Consider the following 14,382-nt stretch of genomic DNA (forward strand, 5'->3'; position numbering starts at 1 on the left):
TGTTAAGGGAGACAATTTCACCAGAAGCCGTGGCTGAGCCAATGCTGCTGAGTTGGGGTAATTTTGTATTGTGCACAGGAACATTACAACTTGTGTCCAGAGGCTGCCACAGGCTCTCCCTAATGGTCTGCATTACTAATTCAACTAATTGCAGCAATTACAGGCAGGAGATGCTGCTGGGAAGAGACACCAGTACACGTCTCTCTAACATGCTGCAGTACATGCTGCTCATTAATTAGAGCAGTACACACACAGAAAGAAAAAATATTTTAAAAAATGAAAATTAGAAAAGAAGATTAAGAAAATATCACCAGCTGGAAATGCAAAGGAATGTAATGAAACCTGTAATGGTTGTGAATGGTTACAGTTTGGTTTAACCCTTTCAGAATCAGACTTTACATCTGGTCAAACTAGTTGCATCCACATCCCTGTTCACTTTCTAAGCAAGGAGGTGAGGTTGCATGTTGGGCATACCTGACACATGCAGAAGTTCTTCATCATGCAACAAGTAAGCTGCACAGATATTTACTGTCTGGGTAAACACCAGATTCCCAGCCCAAGAGGTGCATTAACAGAGCAGGAATTATGTCTGCCTCAGGGTGGTTCATCAGGCACAGCAAAGAGTACTGCTAGCTGAGTGGTGTGTATTGTCTGGGTCTATCTTCTATATTTCCCTTTGCAGAAAGGATGTTCAGTTTGAGCATGCCTCACATGGTGAGTCTCTCAGGAAGTGCCTTCTGGCTGGCCCTCCATGATACAGGTATTTATGGAGGAGCCCTGCCTCCTCCCAGCAGACACATTTACAGTGGCTGCTCAGGGCAGTTTGCCAGCCAGGCAGGCTTTGTAGCCCACTGTACTTTGTTCAACAGCACCAGTGTGATCCACTTGCTGCCCTAAACAGCCCAGCAGGTGCACAGCACCTGTGCACACCTGAAATATTCAACAGCACAGGATAGGCACTGCTGCTTCGACAAGAGACTCCGACTCAGTGGAGGACACATTTACATGGGCATATATGGAGTGCTTGGTACAACTTAAATATTTTAAAAGTTACATTTGTGAAACCTTCTTTTTTTCCCCCTTGTATATTTAGCTGCCTCTGTAATAGCTTCTTGACTTGCAAATATCTTACTTTTGTTTTCTTTTGTTCCTTTGCTTCTCATGCCAGACAACAGATGACATCGTTTCATCAGCTGAATGTTCCAGTGATGATGAAGATTTCATTGACTGTGAGCCCAGTACAGGTAAGTCAGGTCAGTCGTGTTTTGCTTGCTTTCTGATTTCATTTGCAAAAAACAATGCATACATATATTTTATATGTGTGTGAATGTATACATATATAATTATATATGTATATATGTGTGTGTATATGTGTATATATATGCACTCATGTATATATACACTGTATATAAAATAAGAAACTATACAGCCAAGCATCAGATCCCATGGACTTGGCAACAGCAAAACACCGATATGTAGTCACTATTTGCTTTATATAAAGTTGTTCGCATGGAAAGGCAAACTTTCTGAAAGTGATTCCAGCTAATAGTTCACATATTTCTACATATTACTTTACTATCACAGTAGGAAAAAAAATCAATATGGAGTGTGACAAATAATGAAGATTTATGAAGTGGAGAGGGTGAACATTTGAAAACAGAAAAGTGAAATAAAAATAAGTTATTAGTGATGTTTAATCTTTCTTAATTAGTCTGAAGATGGATGTTAAGGGATACATTTGTCCATGGGATTTTGAGTACAGTTAACATGGTAATGTGTTTATACTAATTTTGTTTCCTGTGACCCCAAAGAAATTGGGGAACACCAAAACATAGTTTTAACACAACAAAATTAGTAGTAATTCTTGCCTTGTTATCTGCAGTGATGCTTCAAAATGTATCCGTTAAAGAGTCAGAAGGACTGGCCATGTGGAACTGACTCAACTTCTCCCTTTCAGATACATTTTGATAAATTGATGGCTTTTCTTTCTGGTGAGATATATTATGTGGTATCCAGCAGGCAACTGCAGTCTACTTTATTTCTTACAGGCTTTTTCAAGTCTTCTTTATTGAGGCTTGCCATGAGTTAAGCATTTCTATAATAGAGAACAGACATCATCGAATTTCTGTGTACATTTAAAATAAAAAGAGGAATTTTGGTTAGAATTTTTGTCTTTAAAAGTGAAACATACAAATAGTTTGAGGGGATTCTTTCATTTGGCTTTGTTTTGTTTGTTTTTGTTTTGTTTTATTTGGGATGGTGGGGTTTTTTTCCTTACAAAAAATACTAAGAAAGTATTATAAATGTTCTGTTTCTAATTTCCTGAAACCATTTGATTAATTCAATGATAACATAAAAATTCACCCAAGGCTAGTGCTTTGACATTTCTTTTCAATTTGTCGTGGTGTACCTGCATTTTTAGTAGAACTTGGTCTTGCTGTAACCTGAGATTGGCATTGCATTGTAGCTGGGAACTTCCACACGTACTCTTGACTTCCCTGTGATGGCAGTGAAGGCAGTGACACAGACTGTTGGTAACAGGTAGCTCAGCCTACTTCCCATCTCCTTTTTCACTGATTTCTATGAGCTTTTCTACTCCCCATCTGGAAGAAAAGCAGTCCAAATATTACTAGATTGTGAAGTATAAACAATGGGGGTACTGAGAGTTTAAATAAAGGTAGTAATGAAATGCCAGCACAGTGATTGTAATGAAAGTGAGGCATGAGATTAATAGGACCATGGACACAAGGACAAAGTTATTGCAACTGATGTGCAAATAAATGAAGCCACTTCATTAAAGCTTCACTAACATGTGAAGACTTTTTTTTTCTAATTCATATTCTGATTACCATGTATTTCAATTAAAGACAAAAGGATGTCTTTATCAGACTCCTCCTCTTGTAAATTTTTGTTGCAAAACTCACAATAATTTCAGCAGATAGAAATTGTAACCACAATATTTTCATCTTCTGCTGCTGCTGAAAAATCAAAGTTTGAGTAGAAATTTGGTAAAACAGCATGTTTAGCATGAAATTTCATAGTGCTGTACAGCAACATTTCCAGACTAAAAATACCTTCTTCCTGACACAGTTAGAAATCTAATGTTCAAACAGGTACAAACTGGATTTGTAAAAATTACTTGCTTTTGAAAATCCTGCTAAGCATTACACTTGGCAGATCTAAGTGCCTACAGACGTTTGAATATCTGCTGTGTAAAATAATATGATTCTCTGAAAATCTGCTGAAGGTTCTCTCCTAAACTACTAGGCATTCTTATAAATTTCCCCAGTATCTTTCATTGCACCCTACTCCTCTTGCATAGGAAGGTAACATAAGCCACTGAAATCTGTTTCTTTTCTAGGGAATTACTATGACATTGAGAATAAAAGTTAGCTTGATTATATGTAAAAATAAGTCTCCCAGATGGTCTTTGCTGATGAAATCTGCACTTCCAGATTTTGAGTTCTCCTGCTCTCAGAGGTGCTTGTGTACAGAATTGCTAGAAGGAGAAGGAATATGCAGGTCCTTTTTGCATAAACTTAACTTATTCCATCATAATAAGAGGGAAAAGTAGCAGGTTTATGGGGCTTCTCATTTTCTTTGTCTATCTTATTGTCTGCATTCTCAGTGCATAGTGTCTGCCATACAGGCAGTATCAAAACACTCACTCAGCCCATTCTGCTCTGGAGCACTGAAGCAATCTGAGCCAGCTTATCAAAATCCAGTAGTGCTGGCTTGGCTGAGCAGATATGTTTGCCTTTACACTTCACCAGCCAAGTCAGAATTCTGGCCACATGCCAAGATCTGGTATTTAAATATGTACATTGTGGAGAGAAAAGACCCAGGTTATCTTGCTTGTGTTTTTTAGTGTATGGCTTCAGATTTTTTTAAAACTTATTGGGTTTTTTTTTTAATTGGGCTCATTTGAAATTGCTTCATCCTGTTCTGTTGACAGGTCGCTGCCTTCTGCCTTGCCTGATCCCTTTTACAGCAGATTGAAAATTAAATGACCTAACCCAGCACAGTCTTCTTTTTGTTGCTCTGATAATGTGTAGCTTTTAAAGCTCTTGAGTTTCTGCCAAATTTGGCCTTCCATCACCCTCAGTGCCATGGTCTAGTAATGCAAAGGTTACTGAACTCACTGCTGCAGCTGTGAGATATGATACACATCACTATGAACCTGCTGTGCAATAGCCAAGACAAGGGCAGCAGAGAATATTTCCCTGCAGATCAGAAGTTTTCAGATTTCATATGGGCCAGAATCAAATCCCAGTATCTAGAGATATTACTTTGGTGTTGGTTCTTGGAATCAGAGGGCAGTACTCTACATAGAGTCCTTTTGAAGCCTTTGTTTTTGGTGTACTCAGAGGCTGAAAATCATGTCCTCATTGAGACTAAATACCATGTGAAGACCATTTGGCAGGGTCTTATTGCCACTTAACTCTGATTGACAGTTGAATCTAAGACCTGAATCTCATGTGCATACGATCTGTGTCTGAACACTTGCATCTCTCTCAAAAAAGACAGTGTGAAGGTGATTCTCGAACTCTGCTTTCTTCAGGATTCTCCAGACTGGCTTGAAACACTCCCTGTAGCAGGCTGGCTAAGACTTTGTACCCCCATTCCAAACGTGATTTCTTTTGGAATTTTTGGTAGAAAAACTTCATTTAAAAAACAGGAGCTGTCACTGGACTTGTTCTGACTGAGGTAGCTTGCAGGCACCACCTGCAGACACGTATATGTACATAAGGAATTATTCTAAGTGACAGCAAGGACAGCTGTGGATCCAAAACCCCCCTGTATTTTATGTAACGCAAAAGAAACCACTGCAGGTTGAGGGACACAAATTGACCCCATTCATCTTTTTGCAGACAAGCCTAGATAACCGTGGATCTCTAGATCTCCCAGAAGGCTTAATCTAAATGATAAAGGGGGCAAAAAACCTGTTCATCTGCCCTGAAGAATCATTTACTTAACAGTCAAGAGAAGGTCCTGTTTCATCTCTATGAAAATGTTGCTTGTCCCAGTACATGGCCAAAAAACTTCTTAATTTTCTGTGCCAAAACAGATGCTTTTCTCTAGTATGAGTACAGGAATGTCTTCTGGCCTGCTCCAAGGAGATCTGAGGCTCAAATTTTCAAGTTCCTCAAAACTCAAGCCAAGGTTCTGAGTCTGTGCTTCTGAACACAGCTCTATGGTGTTTTTTTGGTCACTCATCTGCTCTCAGAGAATGTAAGATTTGTAAGGAAAACATATTTTCTGACAAGGAACAGCTAGGAAGCACTGCAAAGACAGAAAGCATTAATCTCTTTTCAGTGAAATGAGGACCACCCTTACAATCTGATCATACTGAAACTTCAAAGCCTTGAGGATGGTAATTACGCTTTCCTGACAGCTGTTGCTGTCTCCTCATACCATTGCCCTAATTCCTGTTAAGGATGTCCATTAGTGGAGCTCTGGCACCAGGCAGGCTGGATGCTGGTGGCCAGGCAGCTGGTTGGGATCATAGCCCAAGCTGCTCCTTGGACCACTCAAAACAGTGAGACTCAAAGACTCACCAGTGAGCCTGAAGCCCAGAATACAGCCTCTTGAAATGGTCTGTATGGCTTAATCCTTGTTCTCCAGCTCAACACATCCTGTGTTTCTTCCCTGGTGCAGTTGCAGTTTCCCTTCTATCAGCCCATCAATTTCCAATGTGATTTTTTTTTTTTCCCCAGGGAAATTCACTTTTTCCCAAAAGGCTTCATATATGTTAAGGCTGTCATTGTCATAATCAGACTGGTAAACCTTTCTGATGGGGGACTGGACACAGCAGTAGATATGCCAAAATCTACAGTTCTTTGCATTGGAAGTTTTGTACACTTACACACAGGAGGCACATATCCAACAGATATGCCCTCTGTATCTATAATTTACTGGCCTGTAGCCATCCACCTGCAGCCTGCCTGGGTCAGAGATTTTTTTGCAGAAAACAAGTATAAACTGTCTTCCAAAACAGCTGGCACAGTACAAAAGCCAATGTGTTGGAATTGAAGACTTCACTGAAGAAACCAAAAGAAGTGTTGATTTGGCTCTTGTTCTCCATAACTGCACCAACCTTCCTGAAGCACCTAGGGAATTTTCATTGTTTTCCTAACAGGAACACCCCCCCATAATCCAGTGCTCAGTTACCTCCAGTATTTCTCTCTGCCAAGCAGGAATGCTTCCCCGTTTCTCATGTTGTGAGTAAGAAATGGTCTTTAAAGTTGTGTGCATGCCTCTGAGTACACAGAGAAATAGACTTCCCATTTCATAAGCTGAATACCATATGGAACGAAAGGACAGGGTTTCATCCACAACACTTCCCAGGGTGTAATAGCATTTTGATGGAATTTCCTAGCTACAATCCTAGCTACAGCCAAAACAAAAACAAATGAGCAAGTTTTACAATCATGCAGATGACTTACAGGAAGTTTTGTTTTCTTTTTAGTTTTGAGTTGGTTTTTTTTTACGTTAGGAATACTGAGATTGGTTTTCAGCATATTGGTCTTTCTATCTATGTAAGGTCCAAAGGCCCCACCCATGAGGATATTTTATCTTTATGTGCACTATATATGCAGTGTGCATATATATCTATATGCTAAAGTAATAAATGACCAATATCAGCAGTAGCCCCTATCATCCAATCACATGTTTACACAGAAATTCATGCCTTCATCTAACCCTGGCATCCGCTGGTGTGGACAGATGCATGATATTGTTATTTCTTGGTGAACAAAGCACGTTAATTTCTTTTTTGTTAATTTTTTTTTTTACTTCTTCCTTTTATTTATTTCTTTGATTTTAATTGATAATTTCATCTACCAATTAGCCTTGGGGTAGGGTGGGGCAAGGAGAACAAAAAAATTATACAGGTATATCGATCGATATATACACACCTACTCCGTGTATATATTGATAGATATATACATTGTATATATTTGAAGAACATTTTCTGTCGTTTCACCTCATCTTGTGCCGCATGAGTTTTTGGTGATTGATATTTTAGTTTCTTTTATATTTCTTTCCTTTTCGGTTTTTTTTGGCTCGTAATCGTGCCATACTGCTATTTTTTAATTTTTAAAATCATCGCTGTACTTCTCAATTTATATTTTTGGAGTTCTTCCAACAAAATAATGGTTTCATCATCTCAAGAATGAGATATAGATCTGCAAACCAATAAAGGCAACAAAATCTTTTCTTGCCATCCTCAAGAAATTCACATTTTTGGACGTCCCAAGAAAGTTGTGTGTAAAAGAATGAAGAGTATTACCCCTCCTTTATTTTTATTTTCCTACTTTTTTAAACTCCTGCAAAGTCTCTATCCTGTTTTTTCCCTTTTCCTTTTTTTTTTTCAATTGAGTTCAGAGGGAAAAACACCCAGAAGGAAAAAACCCTCCCCTTTACCCTGCATATTCCCAGGAAAAACTCTTCCAATGGAAAGAGCCCTAGAAACTGCAGATGGCATAAAAAGAATTTTATTGCAATGCAGAGTGTCTGTTGTATCTTTTATTTCTGGGTCAGTGCAAGATCATTTTTCTGGCATGCTGTAGTATAGCTGATGTAACTAACCATGGCCTTCATTAACCGGTGCATGGGCTGTGATGACACCATCGTATGTTCCATCAGAGCTATGCATTCAGGCTAACCAAGCAAGTCTGTAGTGTATGATTTTGGGGGGATATTGTTTTGATTTTATTTTTTATTTATATTATAATTTATTCTTTTTGGAAGAGTTATGCCAGTACCCTTGGCTGCTTCTTGCAGCCTTGGAGTTATAGATCTACTTTTTTTAATGGGGTTTCTTTGCTTTTTTTTTTATTTCTCAGTAGTGACTTTGCGTCTTTTTTGTGTCCATCTGTCTTGTCACTGTGTCTTGGAGTCCATTGGTCCAGTGTTGTTATGTGATTCTGTTCTCTGTTCGTAAGCTGGTGTTTAGCTCCTCGGCGCTCTGTCATCCCTCATCCCCTTCCCTTCCCCTCTTCCCTTCCTCACCTACCCAAGGGAGGTCCACAAAGAGGCACCAAGCTTTGAATGATATTCTGAGTGTCTCCCTGAGGCTTTAGGATGGATGTTTCAAGATGTCTGCAGAGCTTCCTAAAACCAAGTTTTCAGCTGTTCTGTTTTCAATAGTTTTCAAATTCTGTTATCATTTCACTCCTAGAAGTGGTTTGCTGGCATAATGCTAAAGTGACTTCTTATACGGCTTCTTAAGGGATTTGTGCCTACATGCTGATGTGTTAGAGTAAGAATTCCTGCTATCTGTACTTTAGACACAGACAATGGGATGTACCTAGGACTTTTTATAAAAGGCAGTCTTGGAAAAGGAATATTACTGTGCACATGCAGATGAAAGGATATCTTTGTGAATGTATTTTTAAAATCTACAGTTCATAGTTTGTTTGTAGTTAGCAGACAAAAGTCTAGGATGTACCTAGGATTTCTAAAAGTAGTGTGTCTTCACTCTGTGGGGTCAGTCTTCTGTCTGTCAGTGTGTGATCTCTGCCTCTTACTGATGCTGGTGAAAACTGGCTTGCTGATGTTTACTTGTATAACTTGAACACAATTCCGGAATCGCATCTGGGGTGTCTTCTGCCATATGCATCATAAATGTGCAATAATGCATAAAGCAGAGGAAAACAAGCTGAGTTTTCAAGCATCTGCTTAGACTAGAAATACCGTTTAGAAAAAATATAGTTAGGATTGTGCAGTGGTTCATTTCCTGGTACCTTAATTCAGTTCTTTGTGAATGTACTAACCACATTAATGACACAGTGCATTAGGATACATCAGCTGGCATCAGTGGATCAGCTGAAGTTAGTGGAGGAAAAGGCAGACAGTTTTCGTGCAGATAATGTTCACATCATGACAAAAAGCTTACTTACACATACCTTTAGCCTAGCTAAAATTCCAGAAGACAGAAGACATTGAAATCTGTGAACTTTTCTCACAGGACCGTGATATAATACCTTTTTAGGCTAAGAGCTACCAGAAGTGGGAAGTGATGGGATATGTTCAGGTTTCCAGCATGGAATTATTTAGTTATTTCATTTAACTTACCAAGATATGTTTTCTGTACTTGCATAGAAATAAAAAGATCACTTTTCTTTCACCAGTGGAAACCAATTATTTATGTTCAATTTAGTATTCTTAATTCTTACGTAATCTGAGAAAAATTACTGAGTGTAATTATTACAACAGAAAATTAATCTATATGGCTTGGTTTAGATTTTAGATCTCATGTGTTTTTTATAACCAGCAATTCCTACTGAATCTAAAGCTTTCCCTTGGCAATTGCTTAAGTAAAGCAACTGGTTAAAATTATATTGTAATCAACAAGCTTGTAGTTTTGTGTAATACTGCCCTCTGGCAGAGAGACCAGGAGAGTCCTGTTATGATGGAAACAGCAAAAGAAATCTATTTTGTAGAACAAGTGGCAGGTTATTGGAGCAGAACAATTGGAGTTTGAGCCCCCTACATCATGCAGTTCAGGGCAACCTTCAGACTGGAGTAATGTGACGATCAAGTGTCCAGGCATCAGGACAGTAACCTCCAAGCTGTGATAAAGCTTCTGTGTCCTACTGAATGGTGACTTCTGTTTGCCTTATGTAGCCTCTGCTATGCCAGTGACCAGCCTTCTGCAGGGGCAAGGGGCTCACTCAAGCACAGGAGATGCTGTGAGAGGTCCCATTGTGCTCTGTTTTATCCAAGTAAGGTTATATATGGATAGCTGGTACTAGAAATAGTTAGTTCTTATTTTTGTTTTCTGTCTCAGGGCAGGCTGCTGCCTTCAGCTTTTGTGACATTTGTCACTGAGCAAGGGAAAGAGCTAAGAATTCAGTAGTTTAAGCCAAGAATAAAAAGCCTGAACTATAATGTGGCACTCCCAGTTCTACTGTTCTACTGTTGATTCCTTCCTTTGTGTGTATATTGTTCATTTGCCTACCTGTAAGGCATGGTAAGTGAAATACTTCTAGCTAAATAAGGTAAAGATGAACAGAAAGGAGATTTAATTACTGTTTTAATGGGCTTTGATATTCAGGTGCAAATTGCTGTTCAACACCCCAAAATGGTTCTGTATTGCTACCTACCAGAAATGTGCAAATAAACTGTTATTGTTGAGGTTTTAGTACTATATGCTATCTTTACTTGCTGTGAGAACTAATATTATCACATATTTTTATAAAGTAGGTGCAATTCCTAATCTGCTAATGCAGAGAGAATAAAATGAGGGATACAAAAGTCAAGTATTTTAATCTCAGGGATCATTGGTGTGACATTGTTTTCATTAAATATAATTTTTTCCTCTAGAATGAACACATGCATTGGAATGAACCATGCTCAGGCTACATAAATTAAGGTCATGAGTGGACAGCAATATATAGATCTTAAATATCAGCACTTCCATCACTTGGACTCGCATGCTCGTAGAATTGTCCTTTGAAAACGTAACAGTTTCTCCAGACTGACTTAGCTGGTGTAAGCTTCCCTGGTTTTACATTTAAGATCAGGAAAGATCAGAATCAGCCCCACAGTCTGGCTACCTTGCCCTTGCTGCCTTCCAGTCTTTTTTTAAAGCATGTTCTTTAAACTCAAAGCCATGTGCACTGTCACATTCTGGCAATCCCTCTAGTGCTGTGCCTATGTTATCAAGCTGACACATGTCTAAAATACTAAGATATGATATTTTCAACCTGCTGCGACTTGCTTTTTGTCCCTGTTAGCTTTGATTTTCAGCTTCATAAAATATATGGTAAAGAAAATAAAAATAGCCAATGACACATTCAGTAGAAGAGAAGAGCTAGCACATGACTCAGAAACAGATTTTGCATCAAAAGCAAATGTTTGTTTATTAGAACCTTAAATGTTTATAGCAACTGATTAGTTACCTTTAAACAAGAAGAAAGTATCTGATTTCTGAAAGATAATAATGTCTGTTAGAGAGAAATCATGTTAAGCATTTGCAGATACTAGGGACAGAGATAGGCTTTTTCTTCTAAAGGTTTTTCTTATAAATTTCTTTTAGTCATCATGACTGGATCTAAGGATGCCTTATGTACTAGAAGTTCAAAGTTACTGATGTTCACATGAACTATAACACCTAGAATAATACCTCAGTCGAGCAGGAAAACCTGTTCTATTTTCCACCCAAGTAGATTATGAGAAAAGAAAGTTTATAATTGCATCAAAGGGGTTATTATTTTGTCTTCATTCTTCCTCTCTGTTTCAGTTCCAATTTTTTATTTACAAGTTGTCAAAATCAGTGCTTTCTCCCAAGTATAAGAAGGGGGGATCCCAGTTCCTAGGGGACATCAAGTGTAGTATTTCCTTAATGCTACTTAGCTTAAGTGCTCTGTGAGGAGCAGAAGACAAAGCCCATACCAGTTTGGAAATGAGATATAGAAGAAAAAAAAAAAAAAACAAAACAAAAATAAAGTAGACTGGCTTGATTTGAAATCCCAGATGTCTACTAATTTGAGAACACATTTGATCTTTGCACTAACAAATACATTATTAAAGCCTTGCAAAAGACCCACCACCAAGGACCTTTATTTTCTACTTCTGCTGAGTCTCATAAAAACTAAAGTTCTTTGGTCCCATGAGGCGGTGTTATAAGGATCATCAGCTCCTCTTTTTATATTCAAGAGCAACTACAACTATTTTACAAACAAAGTTGCAAAATCTCAAAATTAGCTTCATTTAGAGCAACAAGAAAATGCTCCAAATTTTTATCTCCACTGGTTTTGCTCCACCTCAGTGTCAGAGGAATGAAAAAATGGGAAAAGGTTGTTCTATCTTTGAGGGACAGCAGAAATGCAAAGCAATTTTAGAAATTTTGAGCTTTTTTTTTAAAGTATGTGCATAATTCAGGTTTTTTCCCTAATACTGAAACCAGTATGAGTGATTTTAGATACTAGTTTTAGCAACTACTGATTTCACTGCTGAAATCTTAGGGAGTTCATAAATTTTGTATTTAACCGATGAAAAGAGCAAAAGTAGTCCTGTAAATAATTCTAGTTATTTTCTAAGATATCAAAATAAAATTTTATTCTCCTGACCTCTCTCCATTAAGTAACAATGGAGTGCCTGGAGTCCTGTATTTCCTCTAGAATCCATGGTTCTCCTGTAAGCTCATTTTTTCAGTGGTAAGACAGGGATGATAAATATACTGCAAAACGTGCGCACATGCTCACTCGCTCTCTGTACATGTGTGTATATTTATACATTGGTTAATGCCATGTTTATGTTCTGGCTAAAAGAAGCATTTTGGGGAACTGAAATAGTAGAATAAACTTGTTTAGGAGCTTTATAAACAAATGTGGAACAAATAGATTGAATCTTGCCTTATCCTCTTTCTCATGTGCCTGTTACGTTCTGTTAGTTCAGGTCTTTGGCTTTTGTATAACTCAGAAAGCTGCTAGTACATCCCATCATTTTGGGGGAGGTGTTTTGTGAGTGAGGGCATGTGTGACTCAGGTTTGAGATCTGGGAACAGTCAGAAACAGAGATCCCTGTCACGCATCTGAATTCACAGCAGGGAGGTGTCTGTGGTGAGGTTCTGAATCATTTACCTCTGCCAGGCTTCTGGGGACTCTGAGACCTGTGGAGAGGATTAAAAAGGTTTGACAGCTGGAGAGAAAGTCAGTGAAGTGCGAGTATGTATGTATCTGAAATAAAATAAAGTGCTCTTTTGTTCACTAAACTGGCCATACTTCCCGATCTGCCCTTATTCCCATGGGTGAGGGGTGGCATTCCCTGGAACATTGTGGATTGTCTGCAGTCCATTGGTGGAAGGCTTCTCCTTGGCACAGGGGCTGTAGTTACACAGATCAGAGGTTTTGCCACCATGCACCCAAAAATCTCCTCTGCTTCTTCGGTCTGGGGGTGCAAACCTGGCCTCAGCAAAGCACCTGCTGCTTTTGCAAATGGCCAGTTGTTTGGGTCTTTAACCTTTAACATTTCATTCTCTTACACCCTTTACTTCACATGCTTAAGCACGCCAAATAAGCCCCAAAGGAATTCAGAGACAGAAAATTAGTTGAGTATATTCACACCTTCGGTTTTTTTTTAGTAAAAAATGAAGATTTGGTGCTGTCAAAATACTGTAGAGACTCCATCTAATCTCTTCTGAGCTGTTTGTGTCATATCCAAAACAAGAAAAGGGTCCTTGACCCCTAAAATGCTGGGTTTGATTTTTTTTTTTTCATTTTGAAATTGGTGCTTTTAAAAAAGTGAAAATTGCATTCTAACAAAATCTCTAATTATGAAATAAAGTAAACTTAAGTTTTAAAGTATTTTATGGGAACTTCTTTTGTCCCCCCACTTCATTTGTCTCCTTTTTTGATTTCTGAAAATATGACTACTAACCTTCACCTGTAAATAACTTTGGAGCTTCTTGTTCTTTTTAGTTTTTCAATTTCTTTTCTCCCCCATTAGGTTCCCCAGAACATTAAACCATACTTTCCTGCATAGGAAACATCTGTCACTAGCTCTGTAGGAATTACGTTAGAAGACTAAGCCCTTTGATTACATTTATCAAAAGAGTTGTGCCAGTATATTTCAAAATTTTCAGTTGTTTTGTTCACAGCTTTTCCTTGTGCTTTGAATAGCAATGGTAAAGTCCACCCCTGAAGCTGAGTGATCTTTCCCACATATGCTGTTTTCCAAATCCATCACTTTTCCCTTGGAAAGAAAAAGCAAACAAAAATGATTTTGAGAGACAGGAAAAAATTCTTTTTCAGTGAGATGATATTTTTAGAAACAGATGGCAAAACAAACTGCAGATGTTGTGCCTGCAGCACCTCTATTCTAATAACAGAATTGTTGAAAGATGAAAGCAGCCATTTGGTGTGTAACTCACTCTGTTAGTAATTCTTCCTCCATGCAAGAAGAGTGGGGAATCCTGGTACAGCAGTTTTTCCTCTATCTTGCCTCCTCTGAAAAGGATTTCCACAGTTTTCTGCTGAAGAATGTGTTCTGGTAGTGCTGTCTACAGCAAACACAAAGATGTGGTAGTATAGGAAAAATGAATCCAAATCATTTATATGTCATTTACTATTGGACCAGTAGATTTTTTATTCTCCTGGTGACTTTTTTTCCTTTGCCTCTCAGATGACCTTTCCTTCTTGATGACAAGCTGCAAGTTTTCTGTTGGTCTGTCTCGTAGGTGGCAAGTGTCCAAACACAAGCTGCCAATTCACATAGTTTAAGAAACTCTTAAGACTTGCCAGGCTTGGCATGCCTCATGTAAGAACATAATATTCACATGAAATGTTTAAAGTATCCTGAGGAACTGGAACAGTTTTGTTTCTTTTTCACAATGAAATCTGCTTACATTTCTTTAAAGTTAGTTAATTAGGAGTC

General features: G+C 38.3%; 1 protein-coding gene across 18 annotated transcripts in view; it reads left to right on the forward strand.

The window, feature by feature from the left end:
• Positions 1 to 14,382, forward strand: part of NRXN3 (neurexin 3) — a 920,037-nt gene that overhangs the window by 880,901 nt on the left and 24,754 nt on the right. For 13 of the 18 annotated variants that reach the window (XM_039705064.1, XM_039705049.1, XM_039705054.1 and 10 more), the window contains one exon: positions 1,169 to 1,244. In XM_039705064.1, the coding sequence (XP_039560998.1) occupies positions 1,169 to 1,244 (76 nt within the window). Of the gene's footprint in view, positions 1 to 1,168; positions 1,254 to 14,382 lie in introns of all 18 variants that reach the window. The other 5 variants (XM_039705065.1, XM_039705053.1, XM_039705055.1 and 2 more) reach the window with 1 other exon arrangement.

Source organism: Passer montanus, unplaced genomic scaffold, assembly GCF_014805655.1.
Source record: "Passer montanus isolate IOZ18808 unplaced genomic scaffold, ASM1480565v1 scaffold18, whole genome shotgun sequence".
NCBI lineage: Eukaryota > Metazoa > Chordata > Aves > Passeriformes > Passeridae > Passer > Passer montanus.